The 26,652-nt window shown below is 48.7% G+C and overlaps 12 protein-coding genes across 12 annotated transcripts; 5 read left to right on the forward strand and 7 right to left on the reverse strand.

Moving 5' to 3' along the window:
- Nucleotides 1–433: 433 nt before the first annotated feature.
- Nucleotides 434–1,687, forward strand: N7525_003970 (fungal specific transcription factor domain-containing protein; the record flags this gene model as incomplete). The annotated part of the gene is made up of 1 exon (XM_002566268.2): nt 434–1,687. One exon carries the CDS (start codon nt 434–436, stop codon nt 1,685–1,687), a length of 1,254 nt encoding a protein of 417 aa, XP_002566314.2.
- Nucleotides 1,688–2,329: 642 nt separating this feature from the next.
- N7525_003971 (sulfatase family protein) lies at nt 2,330–4,158 on the reverse strand (the record flags this gene model as incomplete). The annotated part of the gene is made up of 5 exons (XM_002566267.2): nt 2,330–2,653; nt 2,712–2,824; nt 2,875–3,358; nt 3,421–3,899; nt 3,966–4,158. The coding sequence occupies 5 exons, from the start codon at nt 4,156–4,158 to the stop codon at nt 2,330–2,332; spliced, it is 1,593 nt and encodes a 530-aa protein (XP_002566313.2).
- Nucleotides 4,159–5,102: 944 nt separating this feature from the next.
- On the reverse strand, nt 5,103–7,643 carry N7525_003972 (uncharacterized protein; the record flags this gene model as incomplete). The annotated part of the gene is made up of 1 exon (XM_002566266.1): nt 5,103–7,643. The coding sequence occupies one exon, from the start codon at nt 7,641–7,643 to the stop codon at nt 5,103–5,105; it is 2,541 nt and encodes an 846-aa protein (XP_002566312.1).
- Nucleotides 7,644–8,549: 906 nt separating this feature from the next.
- On the forward strand, nt 8,550–10,070 carry N7525_003973 (uncharacterized protein; the record flags this gene model as incomplete). The annotated part of the gene is made up of 1 exon (XM_002566265.2): nt 8,550–10,070. The coding sequence occupies one exon, from the start codon at nt 8,550–8,552 to the stop codon at nt 10,068–10,070; it is 1,521 nt and encodes a 506-aa protein (XP_002566311.2).
- Nucleotides 10,071–10,802: 732 nt separating this feature from the next.
- On the reverse strand, nt 10,803–12,402 carry N7525_003974 (MFS transporter; the record flags this gene model as incomplete). The annotated part of the gene is made up of 4 exons (XM_061212878.1): nt 10,803–10,933; nt 10,989–11,109; nt 11,172–12,192; nt 12,251–12,402. The coding sequence occupies 4 exons, from the start codon at nt 12,400–12,402 to the stop codon at nt 10,803–10,805; spliced, it is 1,425 nt and encodes a 474-aa protein (XP_061069899.1).
- Nucleotides 12,403–13,711: 1,309 nt separating this feature from the next.
- Nucleotides 13,712–14,482, forward strand: N7525_003975 (alpha/beta fold hydrolase; the record flags this gene model as incomplete). The annotated part of the gene is made up of 1 exon (XM_002566263.2): nt 13,712–14,482. One exon carries the CDS (start codon nt 13,712–13,714, stop codon nt 14,480–14,482), a length of 771 nt encoding a protein of 256 aa, XP_002566309.2.
- A 372-nt stretch (nt 14,483–14,854) lies between these two features.
- Nucleotides 14,855–17,045, reverse strand: N7525_003976 (uncharacterized protein; the record flags this gene model as incomplete). Its single annotated transcript, XM_061212879.1, has 2 exons — nt 14,855–16,015; nt 16,977–17,045. The coding sequence occupies 2 exons, from the start codon at nt 17,043–17,045 to the stop codon at nt 14,855–14,857; spliced, it is 1,230 nt and encodes a 409-aa protein (XP_061069900.1).
- Nucleotides 17,046–17,112: 67 nt separating this feature from the next.
- On the reverse strand, nt 17,113–19,122 carry N7525_003977 (terpene cyclase/mutase family protein; the record flags this gene model as incomplete). The annotated part of the gene is made up of 1 exon (XM_002566262.2): nt 17,113–19,122. One exon carries the CDS (start codon nt 19,120–19,122, stop codon nt 17,113–17,115), a length of 2,010 nt encoding a protein of 669 aa, XP_002566308.2.
- Nucleotides 19,123–19,886: 764 nt separating this feature from the next.
- Nucleotides 19,887–21,178, forward strand: N7525_003978 (cytochrome P450 monooxygenase afumB; the record flags this gene model as incomplete). The annotated part of the gene is made up of 3 exons (XM_002566261.2): nt 19,887–20,649; nt 20,701–20,976; nt 21,030–21,178. The coding sequence occupies 3 exons, from the start codon at nt 19,887–19,889 to the stop codon at nt 21,176–21,178; spliced, it is 1,188 nt and encodes a 395-aa protein (XP_002566307.2).
- Nucleotides 21,179–21,321: 143 nt separating this feature from the next.
- Nucleotides 21,322–21,877, reverse strand: N7525_003979 (uncharacterized protein; the record flags this gene model as incomplete). Its single annotated transcript, XM_061212880.1, has 2 exons — nt 21,322–21,330; nt 21,389–21,877. The coding sequence occupies 2 exons, from the start codon at nt 21,875–21,877 to the stop codon at nt 21,322–21,324; spliced, it is 498 nt and encodes a 165-aa protein (XP_061069901.1).
- Nucleotides 21,878–22,476: 599 nt separating this feature from the next.
- N7525_003980 (putative MFS transporter) lies at nt 22,477–24,088 on the reverse strand (the record flags this gene model as incomplete). The annotated part of the gene is made up of 3 exons (XM_002566259.1): nt 22,477–23,670; nt 23,725–23,825; nt 23,917–24,088. 3 exons carry the CDS (start codon nt 24,086–24,088, stop codon nt 22,477–22,479), a joined length of 1,467 nt encoding a protein of 488 aa, XP_002566305.1.
- A 1,014-nt stretch (nt 24,089–25,102) lies between these two features.
- Nucleotides 25,103–26,026, forward strand: N7525_003981 (WD40 repeat domain-containing protein; the record flags this gene model as incomplete). The annotated part of the gene is made up of 1 exon (XM_002566258.2): nt 25,103–26,026. The coding sequence occupies one exon, from the start codon at nt 25,103–25,105 to the stop codon at nt 26,024–26,026; it is 924 nt and encodes a 307-aa protein (XP_002566304.2).
- Between the last annotated feature and the right edge of the window lie 626 nt (nt 26,027–26,652).

Raw genomic sequence — 26,652 nt, forward strand, 5'->3', positions numbered from 1 at the left:
TTTTGCTATAGCTTCACCACGAGTCTCCATTACCGCCAGCCACATTTGCCACACATCGACTAGCCCTGGAACCTCGGATCGAGCCGTGACCCAGCGTTTTCTCTCCACTAACATCACCCAAATGGATTCTCCCAGCCAGACAAGCACAAATCCGGCTACATCAGTTGCATGTCTTAACTGTCGCGAGAAACATCTCAAATGCGACGGTAACCTGGAGGGATGTGATCGTTGTCGTACTCTATCCCTCTTTTGTCACTTCGTTCCCTCACGCCGAGGGCGGAGAGGACAACCGAGTGAATTTTCATGCCTCGATACGTGCTATGCCCCGAGCATTGAAGGAACTTCATTTCTCGCTGATGCCTCATTACCTCTTATGGCATCAAGTGACCTTACCCCAGCCTACATGCCAGAGCCTCCACAGAATTTACCCCAAATGAGAATCCATTTGATTAAAATATTCTACGAGTACTTTCACCCTGCGCATCCAATATTGCCGCCCTTTGATCTCTGGGTTATGTCTTCACCACCTCAGTATCTCGTTAACATCGTCGAGTTCATTGGGTTGCATCATCTTTCACCTGGCCAAACCCCCGAGTGGTCAGACGATCTTTGGGCTGCCACTGAAAACGCTGGACTGGATTTGGAAAAAGCGCAATCGTATCTTCTTTTGAGCATCCTATTTCATGGCCGTAAAGCCCCTGAATGCGCGAAGAAATGCATTGGCTTGGCTATTGAATGTAGCTTCAGGCTCGGACTCCATTGCCGGGAGCTCTCCGAAACTGTCGAGATACAGAACACCGCTCGTGCTGAAAGCATGAGGCGGACATTGTGGGAGATTTTCACCGTGGATACTCTACTCGCTGCCGTGCAAGTTGGAGGGACTTTACAGTTCAACATGGAGACGCCTGACGTGTCCCTGCCATCTGAAGATGAGAAGTTTTTGGGCGGCCACCCTGGGGTCTTCTTTGTATCTGCGAAGGACCTGGGCCACCGGGCATTCTCTGATGATGATCGCATCTCAGCACTCGCTTATCGTGTCGAGGCGACACTCATTCTCCGACGATGCCTTATCGCCTGCGAGACACACGCTAGTGAAGACACATTGGAGGTACTGGATTCAATGATCTCGGCTTGGTTTCACCGATGGCCCAGCGACCACAGCACTATTCTCCAGATGGATGGAAAAGTGAATCAAGTTGACTTCCAGTCGGCTATGATTATGCAATGCGCCTCTATTTACCTCCATTTCCCGAAATCCTTCTTAGTCTCCTTCCTCCCAAGTACCGGCGAGGTGTTTTGTTCCAGGCCTCCACCTATAGCATCCCCCTCGCCGAATGCCCAAACACACACAGCGAAAATTGTCAACGCAGCTGTTGAACTTTCTAAGCTCGCCTCTCTTTCTACGTCCGTGACAGGTCATTCTCCTTTTTTTGCTTGTACTCTCGTCCTCAGCTCTATAATCCAGGTGACTGTTCTGGCTGCCCCTATCGGGCAGCCATTTGGGAAGCATTACTCATACTTGGCGTTGAACATAGGTGTTCTCAAATCTATGGGCAGCATATGGGAGATTGCAGCCTCTTCTGTGGGAACACTCCGAGCCACCACACGCGAGGTTGAGGCAGCCTCTGCCGAGGCAGGTCACGAACTCATTGGATCTATGTTTATTCCCCCTATTCTCAAAAAGTGATTGCTTCCAACCATTATTCTCCTTTTCACTTAGCCATTGGATATCACATGATTTCAGTGCCAGGATGGCAAATGTGTAAAGGCTGTAATCTCAGGTGTCCCCCCTTTGCCGTTGGAGATACCTGCGCCTGCGGGAGGGTCGATGCACGCCAAGAATGCCGTGGGTCCAGTGGACCCACTAGTCGGCGAACTTGGCATCTGGGCATAGCCAGTACAGTGAGTTTCCGAAGCAACTAGTGAGTTTCGAAAGGGACATTGGTACGGTAGATTTTATATTCCATCTTTGCTTGCAGATACCTGAAAGCCAACGAGTCATGGTCGCATTCTCCGCTTGAATAATCAGGATTAACGTGACTTGGCCTAGCACCATGATTGCATATACCCTCGAGAGACACCTACCGAAATTTAGATTAGGTACAGGAACTCAACTGTGATTCTATATAGGTATGTCAACTAAAATAACAAACTCCGGTACGTTTTATGATGGGCCTAAGAAAGCAAATGCTATTGGAGATATAGATTGCCCAATCCATGACAGCGTCCGAGGGTACCCTCGGGACCAGACATTGGAGCACCTACTATCCAATTTTATATACCAAATGCTCAATATTGGCACACACGTTCAATATTCAAACCCAGATCTCTAAACCGTACCATTTCTGAAACTGAGAGCATGCTGGGGTCCTTCGGCATCAATCTCATAGCCATAGGCGCAGCGACCAAAGGAGACCTTTGGCTGGGACTGATAGAAGAGGTCATATTTATCATCCAATGCGTCTCTAAGGCTTGTCACTGAGCCGTCCGGGTGTAGAGTATCCCAGGGCTTGATGCACTCGGAGCCAAGACATGACTTGAGTACCATGAGGAGGGCATCCAATCTTGGAATTACTTCCGACATTGGATGCCCGAGGATATCAACCTTTTGGGCATCTCCCGTCCACAGATTGTTCACCTGGTAAGGGTCCGTCTTTTGAACATTTGGTCAGCTGGGTTAATCTACCTACATTGTGCCAAAGAAAACTCACAGCCAAGTCATAGAGCTCATGATCATTATTACACCACACGGAGTAGAACAAGTTATAATCGGTAGAAAATAGACGAACAGCCTTGTAGGTGTGATTAGGTACAGTGGGGTTCCCTATAAGTATTAGCATTAAATAGACTGAGGGAAGCAATGCGCAGACCTACCAAGGTTTGACAAACCACCTTCGAGCATCGCCTGTCCCCAATATTTAACTGCGACGTGCTCATGGAGATCCCCAGTGGCCTTAGAAGTTGGAATTGGTGTTCCATCAAAGTCAGATCTCGGACGAAGCCCGGCGAGCTGGAAGAGCGTGGGAGCAATGTCAATATGCGTGGTAACAGTGTTCTGCACATGGTTTTCTGGGATACCAGGCCCACGCATCATGAAAGGGACTCGGATATCTTCGTCAAAGCCACAGGTTTTCCCCGGGGGAAGCCGATGCTGGGAGATATGGAAACCATTGTCCGAGGTGTAAATAATGAACGTATTGTCGATTTTTCCCGATTTTTCGAGATGTGTGATGAGATTGTCAACTAGCTCATCGACACCCTGAAGAGCACGAAGTCGCTGGCGATAATAATGGTCATTGTAGTCTATCACGGTCTGGTTTCGGTATGGAAGGTCATGGATCCAACTCACACCGGTCGGCTGTAAAGGGATTCTGTTAGTAGGTACCAGAATTTGACATGTTATTGATAAGAGACGCTCACTTGTTTGGGATTGAAGTTGGCCGTTCGAGGTACTTTCGCATCTGGGAAGAGATGTTTATGGTGTTCTTCAGGAATGGGCTCGTCCATCCACAATGGACCGGCACCACCTCCATACGTCCCATTCATGTTTGGATGAGGTGCGATGGGTGTCACGGTCATGAAGAAAGGTCGTTCGCCAGCTATAGCGTCATCTAGGAATCCAATTGCCTTCTCACGGAGAACCTCAGTCGTGTGACGGCCCAGGTAATTGACGGGCTTTTCATGATTCCGCTGGTACGTGGCATTCAAGTAGTCATAGGTGTAAGGGTCCAGAACAAAGTCTGATCCATTGAAGCCTGCAGCATGAGGACTGTCATAGTTCTCAATAGAGTGACCGTTCATCAATTTTCCAGTGTAATAGGTATCATAGCCTGCCTGTTGCATCCAAACGGGAAGATAGTTCTCATTGAACTCGCGTTCAACAAACTTGAGATATCCTCCTAAAATATCCGTCAGGTGTAAATCAAACGGAAGGATCAGAAAAATAAAAAGAAGTTCTGGCTTACCCCAGGGTGGGTTGACATCGGTTACGTTCGTATTATGTGCCTGGCGCCCAGTGAGTAAACTGACACGGGACGGACAGCACAGAGCGGTAGTGACAAAGTGGTTCGCAAAGGTTGTGCCTTTCTTTGCCATATGATTCATAGTCAACGGCGTATAGGAGAGGGAGTCCAACTTCAGATCCTGGTCATCGGTCATGATCAAGAGAAGTTGGGCTTTGATACAGCGAAAACCTGGCTTGACATATCGGAATCCTCGTAAGAGGCATCTGTAGCCACACCGGCTACCAAGCAGCCGAAGCTAAGGAGGAGGTTCGGCTTCATTGTCGCTGCAATTGCAAGGTAGTAAAATAGAATGAAGTATCTCAGCTGATTTGGTAGAGAGCATGGCCATCTTTCAGCACTTTATACTCGGGGCCTTTTCTGCTTATCCTTCTTTTCGAAGGAATCCAAAGCTGTGGAACCTTCAATTAGCTTCGCCAGAATACGAGATGGGTAATCTAGTTGCTTATTCCAAGGGAAGTGTAAGACTCTCGACCATCCATGGATGATATCTGGCCCCCTGAAAGCCCCACAAATTCGGCGAGGTCTCAGGGAGAACGATGAGATTCCCACAAAAAGTTTTTTTTTCGAAAGATTTTCGAAAACCGTGGAGAGTCCACTTTTACCTTCATTTTCCGGGGATATTTCTAATGGGCGTGGGATATCAGGGAGACTTCTCATGAGACAACCTAGTCTCACCTGTTGGGTTTTTTGATCGAAACTCATTTGTTATTGGGACCAAAATACGAAGATATATCAATGTCAAACCAACCTTGGAAGTTATCTACAAGTAAAAAGTGTTGACCCTACCGCCTTTATATAGAGTCTACACCGCCATATAGTTCGAAAGGACCTCATCCAGCCGGAATATAAACCGGCAGAATATTATGTAATCAAAGACAGGCGCCCAGGTGCCCAGGTGCCATCCGGTGAAAGGTCACTTCGCGTACTCCTTACTTGACCGTGGTGATGTGCCGAGTTGTTGAATTCGTCTATACTATTATCTGGGCCATACAGTACACGAGAATTACCTAAAAAGAATACCATACTAGAGTTGTGCGAGCACTGTATTGAAGGAGCCGTTCAATTTCGAGATCAAGCTTAAACAATTTCAACAGCTAACTCGCACTTGATGTCCTTCACGCTGGTTCCCACAAAACATCGGTAATCGCCTGTGTCTACCCTCCAAGATGAGATTTCTTCATCATACCACCGGAACTCGTCGCTTTTGATGACAATGCTCGAATCTCGAGATTCCATTGCAGGTACCCACACCTTTGTGAATCCAGCCAAGGTGTTGGGGTAGCTGACCAGACCTCTTTCGCGAATACAGACTGATGGTGAGACATATACTTGGACTACTTCATGGCCATCGCACTGGCCAGTATTGTTGACCGTGACGTGAATAGTCACATGAGAACCAGGGAAGGTAGTCAATGTACCACTAAGGTGGATGTTGGACAGCGTGAAGGATGTGTATGACAAGCCAAATCCAAATGGCCATAGTGGTTCAATGTTGCGCTCCTCAAACGACCGATACCCCATCAGTACCTGTTCGCCAAAGACAGCATGGTCCCGTGCCGCTTCAGCAGGGAACCAGTCGCTTGAACCATGATCGCCCAAGTTCTTTGGGAAGGTAATCGGTGTCTTGCCAGAGAAGTTGCAAGTTCCGAGCAGCGCATTTGCCAAGGCAGGGCCATTCTCTTGGCCTTGGTACCAGCCTAACACAATAGCGTGCGCTTGATCGGCCCAAGGCATAGCGGTTGCACTAGCGGCTTGGACAACAACCACAGTGTTGGGATTGGCAGCGCAAACAGACGAGACGAGTTCATTGGTCCGACCTGGCAAATCCATATTCGGTCGATCGCCGCCTTCGCCCTCGGAATCCTTATTATGACCGACAACCAGGATGGCAACATCCGACTCCTGTGCAGACTTCACAGCACGATTCAGCATCTCTGTCTCATCCACCTGTAGAGACAGCCCGATGCGTAAGCCAGAAATCCTAGGAAACAGCGTGTTGTCAAATGACTCCATAAGCGGTAGGGTGACGACATTGTCTACTCGCAAGACGTATGAACGGGTAGAACTCAGCTCAACGGAGCATGTCCGGTCTTCACTGGAGCAGCCAAGGAAGCCCCCGGTGGTCGTTGTCCAGTCAGTGTTGTCAATGATGAGCTTATCATCTAAGAAGAGCTTTGCCTTGCCAGTGTTTGCAATGCTGAACACATATTGACCACAGACCTTGGGAGTGACAACTCCACTCGCCCTGTAGCAATACGGCTTGCCCTTAAGAGACTCAGGTACATCACCATCGCTCATCATATAAGCCAGAGAATTAGCCCAAAATGTTGTCGCCACAACGGGGCCTTGGAATTCGTGTCCAGCGAAGAAATCTACCTGAAGTCCCAGTTTCGAACCGTCGGGAATGACAAGGGCGTCTCCAAGGAGACCTGGGCGCAAGGTAAACGGCACACCCTGTTCATACGAGATCTCAATCGCTGGATTGGCCTTTTGAAGGGCATGTTTGAGGCTTTCTTCAGGTGTAGTGATGTACAATGGGTTTACGGCTGCACTGCCGGCGCCACCTGCGGTCGGCTTGCGGGCATTTGGCCCGATAATAGTGACTTTTTTCAATGAAGATGGCTGGAGTGGCAGAAGACCATCGTTCTTCAAGAGAACCAATCCGCATTCTGCGGCCTCTCGCACAATCTTAGGGAACTCTGCGGCATTGGATGCCTCTTCCGAGCTCTGGACCGTTGGTTGTGAGGGTAGAAGGTTCGCCTTCTCCAGCAGTTGCAAAACTCGTCGAACGCTAGGGTTCAAATGGTGCGCTTCGTCGACCAGTCCCTCTTGGATAGCAGCGAGGAGACGTTGACCGCGCCGAACTGGTGGACCAGGCATCTCGAGGTCGGTGCCGGCGATCAAGCTCCGAACGGTATCATTGCAGCCTCCCCAGTCACTCATGACCAGTCTGTCAAACTGCAGCTCATCCCGCAACAGTTTCGGCAGGACGAAGGAGCTCATATCCGCGTGGACACCATTTACCAAGGGATAGCTGACCATCGCTGTCCAGGGCGATGCTTCGAGGGCCATAAAAAAGGGTTTCATATAAACTTCCCGCAAGGTACGCTCATCAATAGTCTGATTGACATTGAACCGACGTGTTTCGGTGTCATTGAGGATGAAATGCTTCATGCAAGCACCGACGCCTTCACTTTGGATACCACGGATCATTTCGGTGGACATGGTACCGATAAGGAAGGGGTCTTCTCCATAGCCTTCAAAGTTGCGGCCACCAAGTGGTGAGCGAGAGAAATTCATTGTTGGCGCTAAAAGCACATGACAGCCTTTGCGGTGGGTTTCTTCGCCCAAAACAGTGCCAACTCTCTTCACCATTGAAGGATCCCAGGTAGCGGCTAGTGAAATAGCACAGGGCACCAAAGTAGTCAGAGAACCATCTGTCCATTTGGTGCCTCGAGCACCCGCTGGACCATCTGTCATTTGGAGAGGCGGAATCCCCAATCGCTCGATCTGGGCAGTCTGCCACATATTTTGGCCGGCCACCAGAGACACCTTCTCTTCGAGAGTGAGCGATTGGAGGAGTCTTTCGACGATGGTGCTGATAGTATCGGAAGCCATGGTCTTTAGTGGTTTTCGGTATGGCACTACCAGAAGAGATGAGTAGAGATAGAAGACCCACGGGTGCAAAATGTGCTTACAAGAGAATGGCAAGTTCTTTATTCGTTATCTGAATTGATTGGCTTCGTAATTGTGGGGATCACATTTCATCAAGGCCATCTGCTATATGGAGTACAATGTGAGCTTCGGCGATAATGTGGAGACTCAGATCCCCGAACACTCTTTTCTCATTCTGGCTGATATTCCACTCGGCGAAGTGGTGGGGCCTCATTTTATACTCCGTATACGAACTCCGTAAATCTTTTTCCTTTGACTCTCCCAATCTTTCCTAGTTTGGCCCCATATCTCCAGTTTCTGGTCCCCGCACTCAAAACTCCACAGTTTTAGCGGTCGTGGGGAGCCTCAGTATAGAGATCGGGGAAGCAGACATGCATTGCGGGCGAGCTGAGAAATTGTACCTTAAAGATAGTGAAAACAGCGACAATAGTGGCTTTGATCATGTGTATGTTCTGAATATCCATGCTGATATAGAACTTGTCATCAAGAGGTCTTTCCAAGGCTTGCTTACTTTACGCCTGTCCCGCTAGTGACTGTGGCATCAGGAGTCCCACCGATACCAAAGCCACCATCCTTCTTATAACCAAAGGGCGGAAGTAATCCTAGGAAAGTTAGGCGACTATTTCTGTCCATCCATTCGATTGGACTAGTTCTTCGCTCAATGCCTCTGTAATGGTGGACCAGGCGAAGTTGGCATATAAGTTGAGCCCTTTAATAGGCTCCTTGTGTCTTAAAAGGCATCGATTTCCTCCAGTGTAGGGATTGAAACCCAAGAATTTTATCCCAGGCAGCTTCGAATCATTTATTCTTTTCCATATCCATACGGCTGCTCCATTGACACCATTCATCATGACACAACCAGAATCTTCAGGCGATTCAATCCGGCATTTGCCATGGCTTATCTGGGCGGTGGTCATTTTTGGCTCCATATCTTCCGCTGGGTTTGGTTTTGACCAAGCCTGGTGGGCAAGCCTGATGAGCTCTCCTCAGTTTGTTCAAAATTTCGGCGTCCTTGATCCCGCCACGCATACATGGGCCCTGACCTCTCAACAGCAGTCACTAGGGACCGGGCTTGGCTATGTTGGAGTTATCCTCGGAATTTTCTGCGGCTCGCCCATCAATGAACGGCTTGGGAGAAAGAATACCCTTTGGATTCAGAGTGCCATTGTCACAGTTGGTATTGTTATCGAGTCTACTTCCAAAACAAGCTACGCACAATTCATCATCGGCAAGCTTATCGTCTACCTGGGCGGAGGAATTGCCACCAGCGTCATCCCTGCTTACCAGGGAGAGTGTGCTCCGGTGTCCTTACGCGGCTTGATGTCCGGCACATACAACGCTTTCCTCATGGTCGGTGGTCTTGCTGCCGCTCTGACTGTGTATCTGTGCCGGCATATCCCTAGCGACTGGGCGTGGCGTGTGGTAGTGGTCGCTCAGATTGCCATTCCCGCCGCTGGCTGGGTTAGTCTGCCCTTCTTGCCAGAGTCACCTCACTGGCTTGTATCTCGCGGACGACTCGACGAGGCAGTCGTAGCCCTTCGTCGCCTACGAGGACTATCCTTCCCAGCAGAGGCTGAGGTAGTCGCCTTGCAACAGCATCTACAGAGGCAGCGTGAACGACTTGCCAGCGCAACATGGACTGATTGCTTCACGGATCCAGTAAATCGGCGTCGCACACTAATTTGTGTGGGTGCCCAGATTTTCCAGCAGGCACAGGGAATCTCATTTGTCGCAAATTACCAAGCTGTCTTCCCCCAGCAGATAGGATTCAAGGAAGTTCTCCTGATGTCTGTGGTGGTATACGTTATTGGTGTCGTCGCGAACCTCATTTCCATGGCCACGACCGATATTCTTGGCCGACGGAGTGTGTTAACTTGCTCTGCTCTTATGTTAGCAGCCAGTATGCTCGTTATCGGCGGCCTGACTGCCAACGGGGCTGCCAGCATGTCGTACAAAATGCAAGTTGCAGCTGTGGTGATGTTGATGCTATGGTTCTTTTCGTTCCAGGTCACTTGGGGACCATTGACCTGGGTTCTGACAGCCGAGGTGCCGCCCAGCCAGGTGAGAGAGAAGACAGTTGCGTTATCTGGCCTGGGCGCCTATATCACTGGCTTGATCATGGTGTTCGTCAATCCTTACACCCAAGCGAAAATTGGTGGTCGGGTTGCATTCATTTACGGGGCTCTCTCGATCGCATCGTTTGCTTTTGCCTGGCTTTTCATCCCGGAGATGAAACAACGTACATTGGAACAAATCGAGGAAATGTTTCAGGATGGAATTGCAACTCGGTCATTCAAGTCCCATGTTTGTCGATCCCGTGGCGAGCCTGTTGTCGATAAAGAGTTGGAAGAGTTCGTGGAAAATGCCTGATTCGTGGAATGGCTTAATTTGGTGTAATGCTGTTGCATTCCTTAGGCCTGTAGATATATCATACCAAGTTGAAGTCAGTCTAAGTTGAACTCATTTATAGGAATCCCAACGAGCTAGTCAATTGTTCGCTCCTGTATGTATACTATCTGAAGCGCTCCAGATGAATGAAATGATATCAACCAACCTACAGTCCAATGTACCACCCAAATCAATTATCGACGTGTACCACATCAAATCCGCCAAGCTATTTCAGAATAGCGTATTCATAGATGGCTAGCGTTTTCCTAACTTCCGTCCTATAACCTAACCCGCGATGCAGAATTGTCTCAGGCTATGGTGCGAGTTTCTCTATCCACTTCATTGTCAAGGAGTCAGTCAGATTCTTCTGATGTGGCTTCTAGGGAGCTGAGGGAGAGAAGGAGGATTGATTCTTTACGAGAAAGTAGGAACTAGATAATACCTAGGTATAACTAACTAGCTAGATGGAGCCTGATAAGCAAGGCAAGAACAGGTGGTCTTTCTGAACAGATTCGAAAATAATCGTTAACGCCAGTCCTGAGGCATTATGGGCTAAATTGTCTCAGTAGGAACACGGCGGTTAACCAGTGAGGTGATTAGGTTGGTTTCTATTCCTAAAATGGGCACCTTGAACGTCGCTCAACACAGCTCCAAGCCCAAGGGATATATGTATGAGTGTGTGCTGAGCGACCTTTGCCTCATGATGTGCAAGTGTTATTTGATGTATGCACTAGACTGACGGACCTTGTTGCCGAATATGTAGAAGATCCATGGCAAAAAGGCGAACGCGACTGCCAGGAACCCTAGCAAGCTTGAGGCCCAAGGGTAACCGAGATCTCTGTACACTGACAAAGATATGAGAAATATGTCCCTCCAGATGAAATAGACGGAGCGACATACTTGGAATTGTGAAGAGGGGAAATGAGCCACCGACTAGATATCGCAGTAGCCCGTTGGCCGCCAGCGCTGATGCTCCGTATTTGGCACCGTATACATTAGTCAGGTAAAGCATTGTCGAAACCTAGGGATAACTTTGTCAGCCATGTTGTAGTAATCAATGCAGCCAGATTTTTGGGAACCCACGAAGACCAGAATGTTTGAGAAACCAAACAGGCCTGTCGCCACGATGCTACTAATCCAATGGATCCCTGGCCGTGCGGTCCAAGCAAACCAGAACAGCGCAGAGGCCATCAGAGGACCTCCTAACATTGCACCCCACAGCATTCGCTCTGGTGGTGGTGTGGCATTTTTGTACTTGAAGAGATGTTGCTTCAAAGTATAAGAATCCAGGAGGATCAAAAATATACCTCCAAGAGCACATCCCACAGCAATCCCAATCAACACCAGCCCACTTTCTCCGGGCGTAAAGTTGTACGTGGTGCTGAAAATTAGCGGAATGCATGCCAAAAAGCAAAAGAGGATAGAGAAGTTCAGAGAGGAGTATAGTGAGCAAAGTGTCACAATAGGCTCGCGGATGAGCATGTAAAGTGGTCTCACTAGTGTGACCGTGACCATGAAACGAACTCCAGCCATGCCGGCTGGGATAGGGGCCGGTGGTATGGGCAAGCCAAGTTTCTTAGCCTTGCGACGCATAACAGGCCCCGCATAAGTCTCCTGGGCTCCCAGCGCAAAGATCCAGACACCTGCACCGAGGAACAACGTAGTCCACAGCGACCACTGCCAGTTTTTGTATTGGGCAACCCAACCACCCACCAGCTCGCCCAGGGCTGGCCCGAGAAATGCGATGGTCATGATCAAGACCACGCCGCGATTGGTGTTTATCCCTGTCCACATGTCCATGATAGTCCCTGCGCCAACAGCCAGCGGCGCAGAGATCGTGAGACCGGCCAACAACCGGCAGACGGCAAGAGTCGCCAGGTTCTTCGCGAAACTGGCGCCCAGAATAAACAGCAACGCTATCGGAGTCACAAAGACATAAATGAATCTCCGACCAAATGTTTCACTTAGCGGTGCCGAGACAGCCGGGCCAAATGCGAGACCGTACACGTATAACGTAAAAGGAAGGAGGGCGAGTGTGGTGGTAGTGTGGAAATCCTCTTGGGCACTTTCATGAGATGGCGAATAGATCGCCAGTCCGAATGATCTGGAAAATGGTCTTGTATTAGCGAAGTCATCATATACACGATGGAATGCACACCTACATCAAAAAACATAGTAAAGCAGGCACAGCAGTGTTGTAAAGCTTTTTGGCTGTCGACCAATTCTTTGCATTATCAGGATCATTGGCCCAATCTGATACAATAGCATCTTTTTGCGACTGCTCCGCTAGCTCGGGCATTGTCTTTTCACTCATTTTTCGGAGACAACTCTGCACTTAGTCGCAAGGTGATATGGGTAGCCATTTATACAAAGAGTATTTATGAGCCACGGATTAGTCGGATATTTTTCTATCAGGGGCCAAACACGCGCATTCATTGAACCCACCTCATAGCCTATCGGCGATCTGGTGAATTTGATTGAATCTCACTTTGTAGAGGTGTATACTAGATGAGGCCGAGATGCCGAGATTGAAATGGAGGCGCTAGGGGAGCGACCCACTAATTCGGCGACCTCCGGGCCCAAACTGCACGTACGTCGGCGGGACTTGTGGAGATCGTTCAGTTAGAGAGGATGATACCCAGTATGCGATTTTGAAGATCGGGGCTGTTGCTGCAGACTTGGGGAAAAGGTGAATGCGGCGAAAGTCTCGAAGAGGCATTTGAACCTTTGACTCGGTTCTCATATCGGTGGCAGGGGCAAAAGGCGGAGTTCAGGGCGTGGGGTCTTGGCTTGGAGTGCTCGTGTCTCCGAGAGGATTGTTCCAAATCTGTGGTCAGTTCATTGGTATTGGCTCTGTTAGATTCCTGTGCTATGCAGATTCCTGTTGAACCTACGAGCTAGCAGGTGAGATCATAAAACATGAAAGCACAAGATCATGATATTGTGGAAGCTGTAGAGGTACGAGAGATGGGAGGAAAGGCATATGGTCTAGTGACCACTGGGAGATATCACCGTACGAAGTTAGTTTGGATCAGTTGGATGTTGGACCATTGACTTACCTAGATGCTACTATAATCTCAGATACACATAACCTTGGAACATCTGGAGACACACCCCTATTATGTGCGACCAGGAGAGAGATAGTCATTGATGAGGGAGAGAAACTATGAAAATCTGCCAGATGGCTGAAGGACTGTTCCTGTTCACTCTGAAATTGTGCTGTTATGAAGAGAGAAAGGTGAAAAATACTATAAACGAAGAGACCCGGCTCAAGTTGACGTCCACGGACTGTTATACAAGGATCTCTATGAAGACAAAGACTGTGCTGCATTCACTAAGTAACGGAGCGGGAAAGATGGGAAAGAGAAAAAAGAGAGCTATCTACCACAGGTACAGTCTCCATGTCTGTAATGCGACTGAAGTCTGCCCAGGTGCGTGGAGCTGATTTGTAAACTTCATCCCACCGGCAAGTCAATTAATTCATCGACGAAAATCTGACCAAATGCTTATTCATAGGAAATGCTATCCACACTATCCCACTTGACACTGTTCTCTACATAAAGTGGGCAACAGAACCTATATCGACAATATTACAGTCAAATCTCAGTTTTATCTTGATCATTATGAGCTTCACAGCAACCGACGACGGCCAGGAAATCTATTTCCGATCCCACGGCACCACAGGTCCCACCATCGCCTTTGTATCCGGTTACTTCGGTGTCGACAACATTTGGCAACCCTTGATCGCAAATTTGCACACGCAGTACCGCTGTATCTCCTACGACAACCGGGGGTATGGGCGCTCCTCCAAGCCTACATCTCCCGACAGCTATTCCATCCCCCGTCATGCCGCTAACCTCCACCAAGTCCTGCAAGCGTGTGACGTCACCGACAGGATTATGCTCGTGACCCATTCTATGGGCTGTAACATCGCCGCAGCATACTACCTCGCCCATCCGGACCGTGTCGCAGGCATTATCTACTCGGGGGGTTATTATGACGGCGAGCGTATGCAGAAGCTTCTGTCTCACGAGATTCTCACCTCTGGCGTGGAAATCCCGAGCCAATGCGTCTCATTTTACACCAGTATGGGGCTGGACACAGTCACGGCCCTGGAAGCGGCAAAATGGCCCGCTCATGGTCGTCGGAATAATGCCAATGCGCTCCTGAGCTTTGCAATGGGCGATAGGTATGCCATGATCAAGGTTCCTGCTCTGATGGTGGTCGGGGAGAAGGATCCGGCTGTTCTGGAAGAACTGATCACTCCAATTCTGCGGGAGATGCCGTCCTGCAAGCTAGAGGTGCTCAAGGATGTTCGGCATTTTCCACCAACCGAGGCCCCCGGGGAGATGGAACGACTGATACGGGGATTCATGGGAAATTTGTCTACCTGAAGGCTGAACTTGGTTTTATGGCCTTATGTAAGATATACCAACATTTGTATGCTTGTATGTCATAGAAGTAACATAGACATAATGCAGCTATCCAGCTTGGGTCTGGGTAACGAAGGAAACCTACGGCACCGGTAGTAAGGCCTATTGCGCATAAGGAGCCACCCAGGGTCTTTAGTCCCACATGGCACACAGGGACAATGGCCAATATAATACATCTTTAAGCCATATGGAATTCGTAGTTGTAGGATATTTAGCTCTGGAGACACGTCTCACTATAATATCACTACCATATCAAATACAGAGTGATGTGAGTGGCTAAATAGCAGTTGAAACCAGCGCCTTGAACCAAAGTATGACGTGTCGAGAACCATATCAATCCCGCTTGTCTGTCTCGATCAGATCTATCAACTCTTGGTGAATCACCCGCCATGCGCCGGCTCTAGCCTTGAACAAAAGATGCCAATCACCCCCAGCATCTTTCCCAATAATCCTCACAATGTTACGAGTTGGGTACCCTCGGCAATACTCAATGTCGTTAACATAAGATGGTCGGCCGAGGGCATGGGGCCTTCCACTTAAGGGCACGCCGGGGGCAATAACAGCCGCCGACCAATCCGTTTCAAAGTATCGAGCTTTGTGCTGATTAGTAGCAGCCATGAAGAGAAGCTTCGAATCTCCAACCACAGGCGCTGCTTTCATAAAGTTCTCTCTCTGGATGGCAGTCATGGCCGCAACTTGCTGCTTGGTTCTGTGCTCCATGAGGGCCGTGCGGTTCGTGGACGCCACATACTTCAAGTCCGTATCTTGGAGGACTTTACTTGCAACAAGCAGCGTGTAGGAATAGAAGAATGAATTGCCGACGAGGCCTGCGGCACCATGGGGGAACCATTCCGGGAAAAGATTCCACACATTGAAGACGTTCATCACCATGATGGTCCGGTCCGGTGCAGGTTTCAACGCTTTGATCATTGTCCTTACCCACCAGCCAACCACGACATCACCCTCGCTCACAAACGGCTTTCTGGTTCCCCTCGAAGCAGTAATAGCCAGTTCCTGTAGTACAGTTTTCCTCATTTTGTCCACGCACCGTCCTGGAAGGCGGATCGGGTGTTCTTCCAACTTTGGGAACCACAGAATCTCGAACATGTACCGAAGCCCAAAAATCACAAGGCTGAGCCCGCTCAATAGTCGCCTGAGATTGCGGTAGCTCTGTCTAGGCGCTTCTTTTCCCAACGTATATAGAGGATCATGGTCATAAGGAACAAAGGCTGGCACCTCTTCTTCATGGCCACGAAGGACAGCTATCCAAGCCTCGAAAAGGTTGGTCCGTGAAATAGCATCAGAAAAGGTATGCAAATAACTGATTGTGAGCAGGGTTGCATCCTGGAAGAGAGCAGCATGGATATCGAGTTGTGGACGGTCGGTGTAGATCCAGTCGGCCAACTCTCGGGGACTGTCTGGGCGGCAGACTATAGAGGTAAAGAAATCGGAAGATGGTGACAAGAAGGACTGATCTTGGCCTGCCTTAGGCAGCTGGGAGCCTAAGGGGTGATCGTTTATGTTGATGCCATATGTAGTAGTAGATCATAACGTGCTGGTATGTGATACTCCAGTTTTCCATGATCCTGTGATTGTTCGTTATGCTGTGTTTGCATGATCGAATTTGGGGAAGACTAAAGACTATACATTAAGGCGCAACCGAGCCCCGATTTGACCCCAATCTCCGATTTCAATCAGTCGTCCTAGCGCTGCCTCGAGCTTGGACGCATCCAGGGCGTCGTCAAAGCGGAATGTAAAGGCATGGCAAATAGAACGTAGGTAATCCAGGTCATCCCAGTATCGCAGAGGAATAACCTGATCGGTAGGCACTCTTTCTGGGCGTTTACGCCAGAACGTAGAAAAAAAGCTCATCTCTGACAGCTAATGAGAGGTGGGTGTTTAGCTTGCAAAATAGCGGAAAGATTTGTGAGATGAAATTAGCGATAAAATATTATCTTTTAATATAGCTTGCATACCTGTAGTCTGTTCTTTGAGAGAGAACCCTTGAATTGCTATGTAGGTCTGCCGAAAAAAGCAATCATCCTGCAAATATAGGTAGCTCGGATATACCATATCTACTTACAGTTTGCTTTTTCCTGTACATAGGTGACATGAGAAATAAGCATCAGTATCAAGTCTGAGCTTTTATTCCGGACTTGAAACAATGGGCGTTAACACATGGATCTGAAGAGTCACAAGAAAATAAGTGATATGAATTGGGGCGGATGATTTATGTGCTAGTCACTTTTCTTTTTTGGGGAGGGCCTAGTCTACTCCGTGGGACTGCAGATGATTATTGCATTTACCCAGCGCTAATGCAAGTACCAGTCACATATCTATTAGAATGCCGCAAGTCTTTGGCTCCGATTTGGGAAACAGACACTTGTCATAAGGCCATGGGCCGCTCATTACGCATGTCTGAAACAACACTGCATATGACTTCTCTCGAACTGACTACAACATGCAGGCCCTTTTTCTGGGATTTAGGACGAGTTTCGATCGGGTTTGGTTTCCCGGCAAGCATATTGGGAATATTTGAAAGCAATCTTCAACCATGAGTACGGAGTAGTCGTTTGACTCCGAAGCCCCCTTCAGTTCAAGCCACGACTTCCTTGTAGATACCGCCCAAGAGCCATCATAGGAAAATAATGGCGATAGTAGTCATAGCCTAGATAGAAATGGTTTGGAAACCCAGTCCCAGTATATTCCGCTTGGGGCCACGACGATCCAATGCCTTTCTCTGGTCTTTGAGAGGATACCAGGTACCGAATCCCGCGCTCAATAGCATCATCTGTGACTGGAAGATGAGAGAGCAACCCCATCAAGGCCCATGCAGTTTGTGATGGTGTGGAGGCCTGCTGTTCTCGGTCAGGCGATTGATATGATAGAAGTGACTCGCCCCACCCGCCATCGTCATTTTGCCTCGACTTCAGCCACTGCAGAGCCGATTTAACCATCACGCAAACTAGTCTTTTCTCAACGAAATATGCCAGACCACATAGCACATGACTCGTACCGTAGATGTAATTGCAGCCCCATCTTCCGTACCAAGATCCATTGGGTTCCTGTGTAGAAGCAAGGTAATGCATACCGCGCATGCATGCGGCACGTAGGGTGTGCAACAGGGGATCCGCGTCAGACTTTGCGGAAAAATATTTCATCATCATCAGACCGTAGGCTTCAAGGATCCGCCCAGTGATGTCAGCACATGATGTATCACACAGGCTATCCATGTCGCTGAAGGGTATCTTATTGAGAAACAGTTTATCATTCTCCACATCAAAGGCAGCCCACCCTCCATCAGGGTTCTGCATACCCAGAATCCATGTGGCTGCTGCAATTACAGAATTGGAGCCAATAGACCCATTGTCGTGCTTCACTTGAGCAAGGATAATCGCAGCTGTGTCGTCCACATCGGGATACCAGCTGTTCTCGTACTCAAAGCTGAAACCACCGGGAGCTAACTGGGGCCGGTATACACGCCAATCTCCGCGGGGTTCAAGCAGCTGGCGAGCCCGGATCCACGCGAGAGCATGGTCGATAGTCTGTTTATTGGGTGACATAGCATCGCACAGCCCAATCGTCATCAAAGCCGTATCCCAGACAGGTGAGACACAGGCTTGGATTCTCTTTCCTTTTTCGTCTTCCCAGGCAAATCTCTCCAATGCTTGGAAGCCCAGGCGGACCGGGTCATCGTCTAGTTTGTAGCCTTCCAGCGCAAACGCATACATGTTGGCATGCATGGGCGGGAAGATTCCGGCCCAATCGCCGGTCTTTTCCTGGCGTTCCAATATCCACTGGATGCACTGCTTTCGGGCGTATGCTCGAATAAGAGGAATGGAACGAAGTCCGTTCAGCTGGTAGAGCACTTTGTCCAGAACACCAAATGCTAGCCCTGCAAATTCTCCTTGAGACATCAAATCCCAGAGTGGCAGACCGTAAGGCACACTTTTGTTGGTGCAATCTACCCATAACTCATCTAGATAGTCGTTGTCCGTGGACTTTCCATTCGGCAGTGAGTACACAGGTTGATGGTGACATATAATCAACAGAGGAGCAATAGTACCGCGAGCCCAAGATGCAAACTTGTAGATGTTGATTGGGCAGATGGATGGCAGAAGCATGAGCTCCACGGGAAGCTCGGGTACTGCACTCCAAGGGAACAGACCGAAGGTGGCCAAGAAGATACGAGTGAAAATGCGCACGCGCGCAATTCCGCCTGCTTTCAACACAAATGCTCGGGCATTCCGCATGGCTGGGGTATGCGGGCTTGTTCCCAATATCTTCAGTGCCAGGTAGGCTTCGGTCGAGGTTGACACATCGCCTGGGTACTCGGGTGCTAGCCCCCAGGAGCCATCACTATTCTGCTGAGATAGTAGGTAATGGCAGTAAGCTGCGATGTCGGTTTTGAGATCCAGTCTCAAGGCCTGTCGAAGGAAGATATATTCGGCAGTGACAGTGACGTTGGTATTCATCTCGCCGTACCAATGACCATCAGGATGTACCAACCCGAGAGCATAGTCATTTGAAAGCTTCAACGCATGCTCTACTTGCGAAATAAGGGAAGAAGCATCATGGTCTTCTCGCGAAGTCATGCTCATGATGTGCTTTTGTCAATTGCTGAGTGTGAAATGGTGTGCAACCTGCAAGATAAATATTGAAGTACATCAGGATAAGTGAATTTTATACATATTGCCAATCTGCTTGCGAATCTTGGACCAGAATAAATGGGAATTTTGAGCTCTTGTTTTTCTCGTAGCTGCATTAGTTCAAAAAGCAAAAATGTGTGCTGGTGTGGCAGCAATATATCTGCAGCGTGATCTGTCTTCGAGTGGACCTTGACAAGACAGTTTTATACAATATTATGACACATCATCCCCGCAATAATATCTGATCGGTTAAATGTTTTATTCCTTTTGCAAAGAGCAGACAGTCAGACCCAGGGGGGATTCGCTACATGTGCCGTCTGTCGATGACTACTGCTTTATCTGCGGACCGACGCAATATCTCAACCATGACAATTCAGCCATCACCAGGAGCTACCGGGCAAGTAAATCTCCCGCAGACTATTTTATTAGCTTGCATTGGAATCCCGATTGTTCTCCTGGCACGAGGACTATACCAGATCCAAAAACTGCGAACACTTGAACGACTGTATGGCTGTGAGAAGCTCACTGGTGAAAGCGATCATTTTCGATATGACGTCTTCGGTATTTTGAAAGCAATGAAATTGGCTTCTCACTTTCGGCAGCGAACATCACTCCTCTATACAAATTCACTGTTCCAGAGATATGGCGAGACGTATTCTTCCAATGTTCTCGGCCACCGATTAGTTTTCACCTGCAGTGCAGAAAACATCAAACATATGTTGTCCACCGCGTTTGCCGATTTCGATAGTTCTCCCCTGCGGAAACCCCTGTTTGAGCCAATCACTCCACATGGGATTTTTACTCTCGACGGCGCAGACTGGAAGAGAAGTCGGGAGCAGTTGCGGAATCGGCTATCTAACCTCCGCAAGGTCATTGACCTGGGATTATGTGAACAACACTTCCAGGCCTTTCTTCAACATGTTCCACCAAATGGCCAGGTCTTTGACGTTCAACGTTGTACCTCCGCTCTCGCTTTGGATATGCAGACCCGGTTCTCTCTCGGAGAGTCTGTTGATGCCCTCGACTTTGCTCAATCCCACGAAAAGAAGCAGTTCGTAGACGATCTTGATGTCATCAAAGAGAGGATCGTGCGAGATGGTTTCCGTGGCCCACTCCGTTATTTGATGCCTAAACGAGCTTTTTATCAGTCGTGCTGTAGAGCGCGGAAATATGTAATGGCTCGTGCCAGGCGGGAAGTTGAAAGACAGAGTAGCAGGATTGAAAAGACAAAAGGTGGGCGCGCTGGCAATGATTTCAACGAGTTCGATGAGATCTCCCAGTTCGCCGACCAGGCAATGAGCATTCTGCTCGCAAATGATAGCATGAGCACCACTCTCTCAGGTCTTTTCTATTGCTTATCCCAGGACGAACGTATCGTCAAAAAACTCCGAACTAGCATCATCGATGCCATTGGGCTTACGCCACCAACGTGGAGTCAGCTTGGAATATTGCATTATGTTCGCTGGGTACTCCAGGAAGGTGAGGAAAGCTTGACCAACCATTTAGCATCAAGCATACACTGACCCATAGCTTGCAAAGTGATGAGAGTTTTCCCTGCAGTTGTGTTCAACGCAAGAGTAGCAAACAAGCGTTCCACAATGCCAAGCGGTGGAGGAACCGATGGCCAGTCGCCAGTTTTAGTTCGAAAAGGTGACATTGTGGTATTTTCAACCTGGGCTCGGCATCGCCTAGGGAAGGATTTTGGGGAAAGTCCAGAGAAATTCTACCCAGAGCGATGGGAACACCTAAGCGGTGATATGCCCGGCTTCATCCCGTTCAATAAGGGCCCTAGAATTTGCCCTGGTCGTAAGTTTCTTCCCTTGCTACCATGGTCCACACACCAACTGATGACAATGCAGGACAGTATGCCATGACTGTGCTCACGTACATTGTGGCTCGCATTTTCCAGACCTTTTCGAATGTATCCAACTATAATACTAAAGTGTGGACGGAAAGGATTAGCATGACACTCGAGAACGAAAATGGAGTCCTGGTTGGGCTAAGCTAAAATTTGCCTCGACGTGGGTTGAATATCTTGTGTACAAACAATGTGCAAGAACTAATCAAAGTAAACCTTGAAACATCATTGTTCTCAATTTGGTAACTATGAGAAAGAGTGGACAACATCCTTGTGATAGTGAACTGGTGGACTCAAACCTTCTAAGACCATGTCAGCCAGCCCTGAAGAAAGCCAATCATATCGATCTCAAACACAAACCTTTAGCGGCTTCCTAAGCTCACGAAATACATTCTCGTATTTCCTCATCTCGTACGGCGCCTTCCTTAGAAGTGCCTCCTTCCTCTTTCTAGTCCAGCCCTTGACACTCCTCAAGTGTTGTAAACCATGGATGCCAGCCCTCGGATCCAAAAGTTGACTGACATCCCTATTTGCAGGACTGACAAAAAGCGGATCGTGAATAGTATCCCCTTCCAATCTGTATTCTTCCTCCAACGCGAGGTGTTCCTTCTCTGGTGCTGTTTTGGACGGGTCATATGGAGATTTGTGACGCCCGACTTCGTCGTCTGTACCTGATTGGCAGGTTTCCGCCCGAGAGGGGTTGAGAATACACCTTTCAAGGATGAGGTCCTCTGTTTGAGGGATTTTCTGTGCTTGGAGGTAACAGGTGCTGCGGAGAGGAAGTGAGTGCGTGGGGTAGGTGGCACTGGCTGCTTGGAAAGCCCGGTTCAGAGGCTTAAAGCTCTTCATAGTTTTTGATTGTGATTGCTATCAAGTTGATGGATCTGACAACGGTGAGTATTTGGACTTCAGAGTGGAAAGGTTGATGTTTGAAGGCTTAAGGCTTAAAACGTGGAGAAGTTGGGAATGACATCATGATTTTTTGATGGCGTCCATAGATGGTTGGATGGTATTTTTCTCAGAGCGGTAGCCTAATCCGGTAATTTGGTGCTTGACAGCATCTGGCAGGTGCTCCGGAGGAAGGCGCGGTTGTGCCCACCTGCGAGTATAAACACCCCCCCCCCCCCCCCCCCCCCGCGCCACCCCTCTCTCTCTCCAAACACCTCTTCCTCCCCATGAAATTCGCATCCTAGATGCACTCCCACTGGCTGTTAGCAGCAAAGCATGTGTGGCCTCGAGAAGAATTCGATGCATATAGAAAATAGAAAATGCAGTAGCTGTGTATGTGACATTAATCATGTGCAGTTCGTAGGACCAGATAAATGTTATTGAGCTGTGGCGGCTTAATGGCCGAAAATTTTTGGTATGCCCCGCTGTAGTATGCAGAAGAGATATCATGCAAAGGAAAAGACACATTCACAAACAAGGAGATAGGCCAGCTTGGGTATTTAAATGCTGTACAAGAACCTGGGGTTTCGATCACCCATTTCCTGGATATCCTGCTCCGACAGCGATGATATTTTCTCGTCCTCCAGACCCTGCGCTCTGCGCTTGTTTATATACCGATAGGAAACCCACATCACACCATACACGACCCCTGCAAATGCCACCATACCCATAGTGACAGCGTTACCACGGACAAAGCGCGGGCCTTCGGAATTGGGATACAAGAAAGGGGACATGACTCCACTGATGTTTCCAAAGGTAAGCTGCAAGCCTGTGGCATAGGTGCGTTTTGCGTATCGTGGCAGGTTCGTAGGTAGCCAGGCGAGAGGTAAACCGACAGCAACGTAAAGCCCCAGGGCGACCATCAAGGCACCGAAGTAATGGACTCCCGAGGACGAGTCCGAAATCAAGATGCCATAGCCAACAACTGAGATAGCACAGAAGAGACATATGAAAAATGCACGGTGTTGGGAGCGATCGCTCAACCAGGCAACGCACAGATATGCAATTGCACCGAGTCCATAGCAAGGGATTGTCAATGCCTGGACCTCGGCGACGGTCCAGTTGCCCATGCCTTTGATAATAGTAGGAAGGAAGGTACTATATCCATAGAGCATGGTATCAATACCAAACTGGCCAATGGAGAATGCCCAGATCTTCCAGTCTAAGACACCCTCTTTCACATCAGCCCAGTGGAACTTCTGGGCAGACTCTGTCTGGCCGATATAACGACTCCGGCGGAGAGCAACAAGTGCCCGCTCCTCTTTGTTGAGATAGTAAGCCGTGTCCGGGTCATCCGCCAAGGCGAACCAAGTTACCACGCCAATTAGAACCGTCGGAATCCCCTCGATGATCATGATCCAGCGCCAGCCTCGAAGTCCACAGATGCCGTCCATGAACCCAATTCCATAAGCCAGTAAACCGCCAAAGGCTCCCGCAATAGCTGCACTGCTAAACAGATAGCTTGTTCGCAAGGCAATCTCGCGTTTGCTATAGAAGAGAGTGAGATAGGTTATAAAACCCGGGAAAAGACCTGCTTCTACGACTCCGAGTAGGATTCGACAGGCAACCAAGCCGCCATAATTTTGAGTGATCCCTGTGAGGGTTGCAATGATACCCCAAATCACCGAGATCGTGGCAATATATCGAGATGGCCTTAGTTTCTTGAGGACAAGATTTGAAGGGACCTCGAAGAACTAAAACATTAGGGTTAGCGTTCGCGCGGTGACTGGATTGCGTGGTATGCATACACAGTAGGTCACAAAAAGGATGGACACGGAGACTTGGTACTGGTTGCCAACAAGGCCCAAGTCCTCTTCCAGACCGTACAAGCGCGCATTTCCAATATTGACTGCATATTCAAGTCAGCCAATGTTTTTGATTCCAGTTGCAATCGCAAAGGGATGAGTCAGACACCCCCACCTCCAGGGCTGGGCACGTACCTCGATCTAGGAAACTGAAGAGATACAACAACACTACGATAGGAAGAATATGTAGGTCTATCTTCCTGATCAGAGTCTTCTCGATCTGTCCCTCCAGAGTTGGCCCTAAGCTGATTTCATCAGGCACATGTTGCTCATTAGATGAACCGTTGTCAGGCTCAGTATGGCTCATGGTGAGAAGCCAAAAATCAGATAGAAGAGAATGCTAGATGAATGGACTCGGCCCCTGGGCCTATATGTTCCCGTGGTCACTTCGCTTATGTTCCAACGGTCAAGGGAGAAATCTCAGGCAAAAAGCGAAAAGGAAGAATTAAAGTTGCCAAGCGCCAAGAATTCGGATAACGACCCTTGCCGATTGATAAGAGAAGTACTTATGGCCTAGGTAACTGTGTTTTATGTCTTTCTTTCTTCTATTCCTTAGGATTTTATTCAGATTTTGCATCATGATCATATCATCGATATATTAAACCACTTCAATGTAGCTGCGTAATCCTGTGTAGGTAGTCCTGAGTATATGTACATATATGTTAGATGTTAGTGAGCTGACCTCGGGATTCCTTGGAAGGTTCCAACGCATATGATGATGTAAGACGGCGCCTGAGGCCAACATGAAGCCAATGCAAGTCAAAACCCAATATTGGGCCCTAATTAGTAGGTTTAGATACACCAGTGGGACATTCTACATCTATCCGTGGATAGCAAGTCTCTTTTTCTGGTATAAGAGTTCTCCATTGACAGAGCAAAATAGGAAGGTCAGCAGATCAAAAATATAGACCCGTGGACCGGCCTAGCCAGCTTACCTAATAGCAAATTCCGCTGTCATTTTTGCCTATTATTTGCTGCAGCAGAAAGACCTCGGGAGGGACTATCACTTTCTGATTCCTTCTGCACCATATTCAATTAGGATTGATATCTGATATGAACGGGACTTTTTTCCCCCTGCAATTCTGTTCACCCCGCAATGCACTGCTGACAGACACACGTCTCTCATGACTTCACTTCCCACTATGAGAAATCCTTCATGTCCACGCGTTTTACAGACCTTTGCAAACGACTACTGAATTTGGTGTTTTTCCTTTCCTTTTTCCGCTATAAGGAGATCTGGAACGACGGCGTCCTCACTTTCTGTTCTCCTGGGTCTCGCACCACCAAATCCATCCAAATCAAAAAAGTACCGCTTCAACCAATGGCAGATTTAGTCACTCCTTCCTTTGGGAAGCTAGTCGCATCCAAAACTCTTGATGGACATACTGGCTTCATTTGGGATGTGGCTCTTTCAGGCAATAGCCAAATCCTCGCCTCAGTCTCCAATGACATGATGATCCGTTTATGGAACGCCAACACCGGTCTCCAGCGCGGCGCCGCAAAAGACAACGGCCATTCCAACTGGGTACGCTCTGTGAGATTTTCCCCCACAGGCCGATTCTTAGCCACTGCCTCCGATGATATGACCATTCGTATCAGCGACGTGAACACCGGGTTCACCTACCGCATGCTGCAGGGCCACACTGGTAAAGTTCGAGCGGTAGCATTTTCCCCCGATGGAAAAACCCTCGCTTCAGCCTCAGATGATTTCACTGTACGACTATGGAATGCAAGCTCGGGTTCGCTGCTCAAAAACCTCAATGGGCACTCGGGTTGGGTGCGCGCTGTGGCCTTTTCGCCTGATGGAAGAACTGTCGCTTCAACCTCGGACGATAATACAATTCGCATCTGGGACACAACCACCGGCAATGAAATCCATCAACTAAGCGGCCATCAATCCTCAATCAGAGCCGTCTGCTTCTCTCCTAATGGGAAGCTGCTGGCGTCGGGATCGCAAGACAAGGACCTGCGCATCTGGGATACGAGTTCTGGCGCCATGCTCAACGTCCTCCGGGGACACTCTGGACCTCTGCGCGTTATCACATTCTGTACCGATGGGAGCCTGCTGGCATCAGCGGCCGATGACCTGACAATCCGCGTATGGGCTGCGTCATTGGAGTTTGCCTGCGTCCGAGTCTTAACGGGCTATTCTGGGTGGGTTCGGGCCATGACTTTATCGTGCGACGAGAAAATGGCAGTTTACACATCTGATGACATGACTATCAAAGTCTGGAACTCGGCGTGATTATCTCGTGGAGGGAAGATCCTTCTCGTTGATGCGCGCGTTTGTTTATTATTTGTTTTATTTGAGATACCCACCAATGTTCTTGATTCTTCAGCTGGCGCGCAATTCTTTGCGATTAGCAATCAACTTATTTTAATTGATCAAAAGCCGCAACCAAAGATTTCCCTTTGTCTGGATTGAGCAGTCGGGTCGAAGTCGGTAGAGCCGACAAAGATCGTCCACTCCGCTCTAATATCAAAACCCTGGCTTCCGTCGACTTCTCTGGCTCAAGTTGAAGAAATGTGCCCTTCGACATTTCTATATTGCCAGTGCATATCTTTGACTGAGGCCATGAGAGAGCCGATTCCAAATGGCAATCCTCACCAAGTCTGTAATGAGATATGTCAAACCCACCAGTACTTGACCATGGTCTTGGAAGAAAACGCACCTACAACCCCACTGAACTGGCCCAGGCCAAACAAATGGAACGTAACGCTTGTTTTCTCTCCTTCGGTGATTCCAATGCCACTGCCTTCATCGATTGTGCGCCTGATTGAGCACTGTCAAAAGCGAACTGCATATGGTCAGCTCATAGAAGCAGTTCTAGTACTCCCAACCTTCGTCTCGACATACTGTCTCAGCCCTCT

This window comes from Penicillium rubens (assembly GCF_028828025.1).
Source record: "Penicillium rubens strain IBT 27055 chromosome Unknown utg000002l_segment0_segment0, whole genome shotgun sequence".
Lineage (NCBI taxonomy): Eukaryota > Fungi > Ascomycota > Eurotiomycetes > Eurotiales > Aspergillaceae > Penicillium > Penicillium rubens.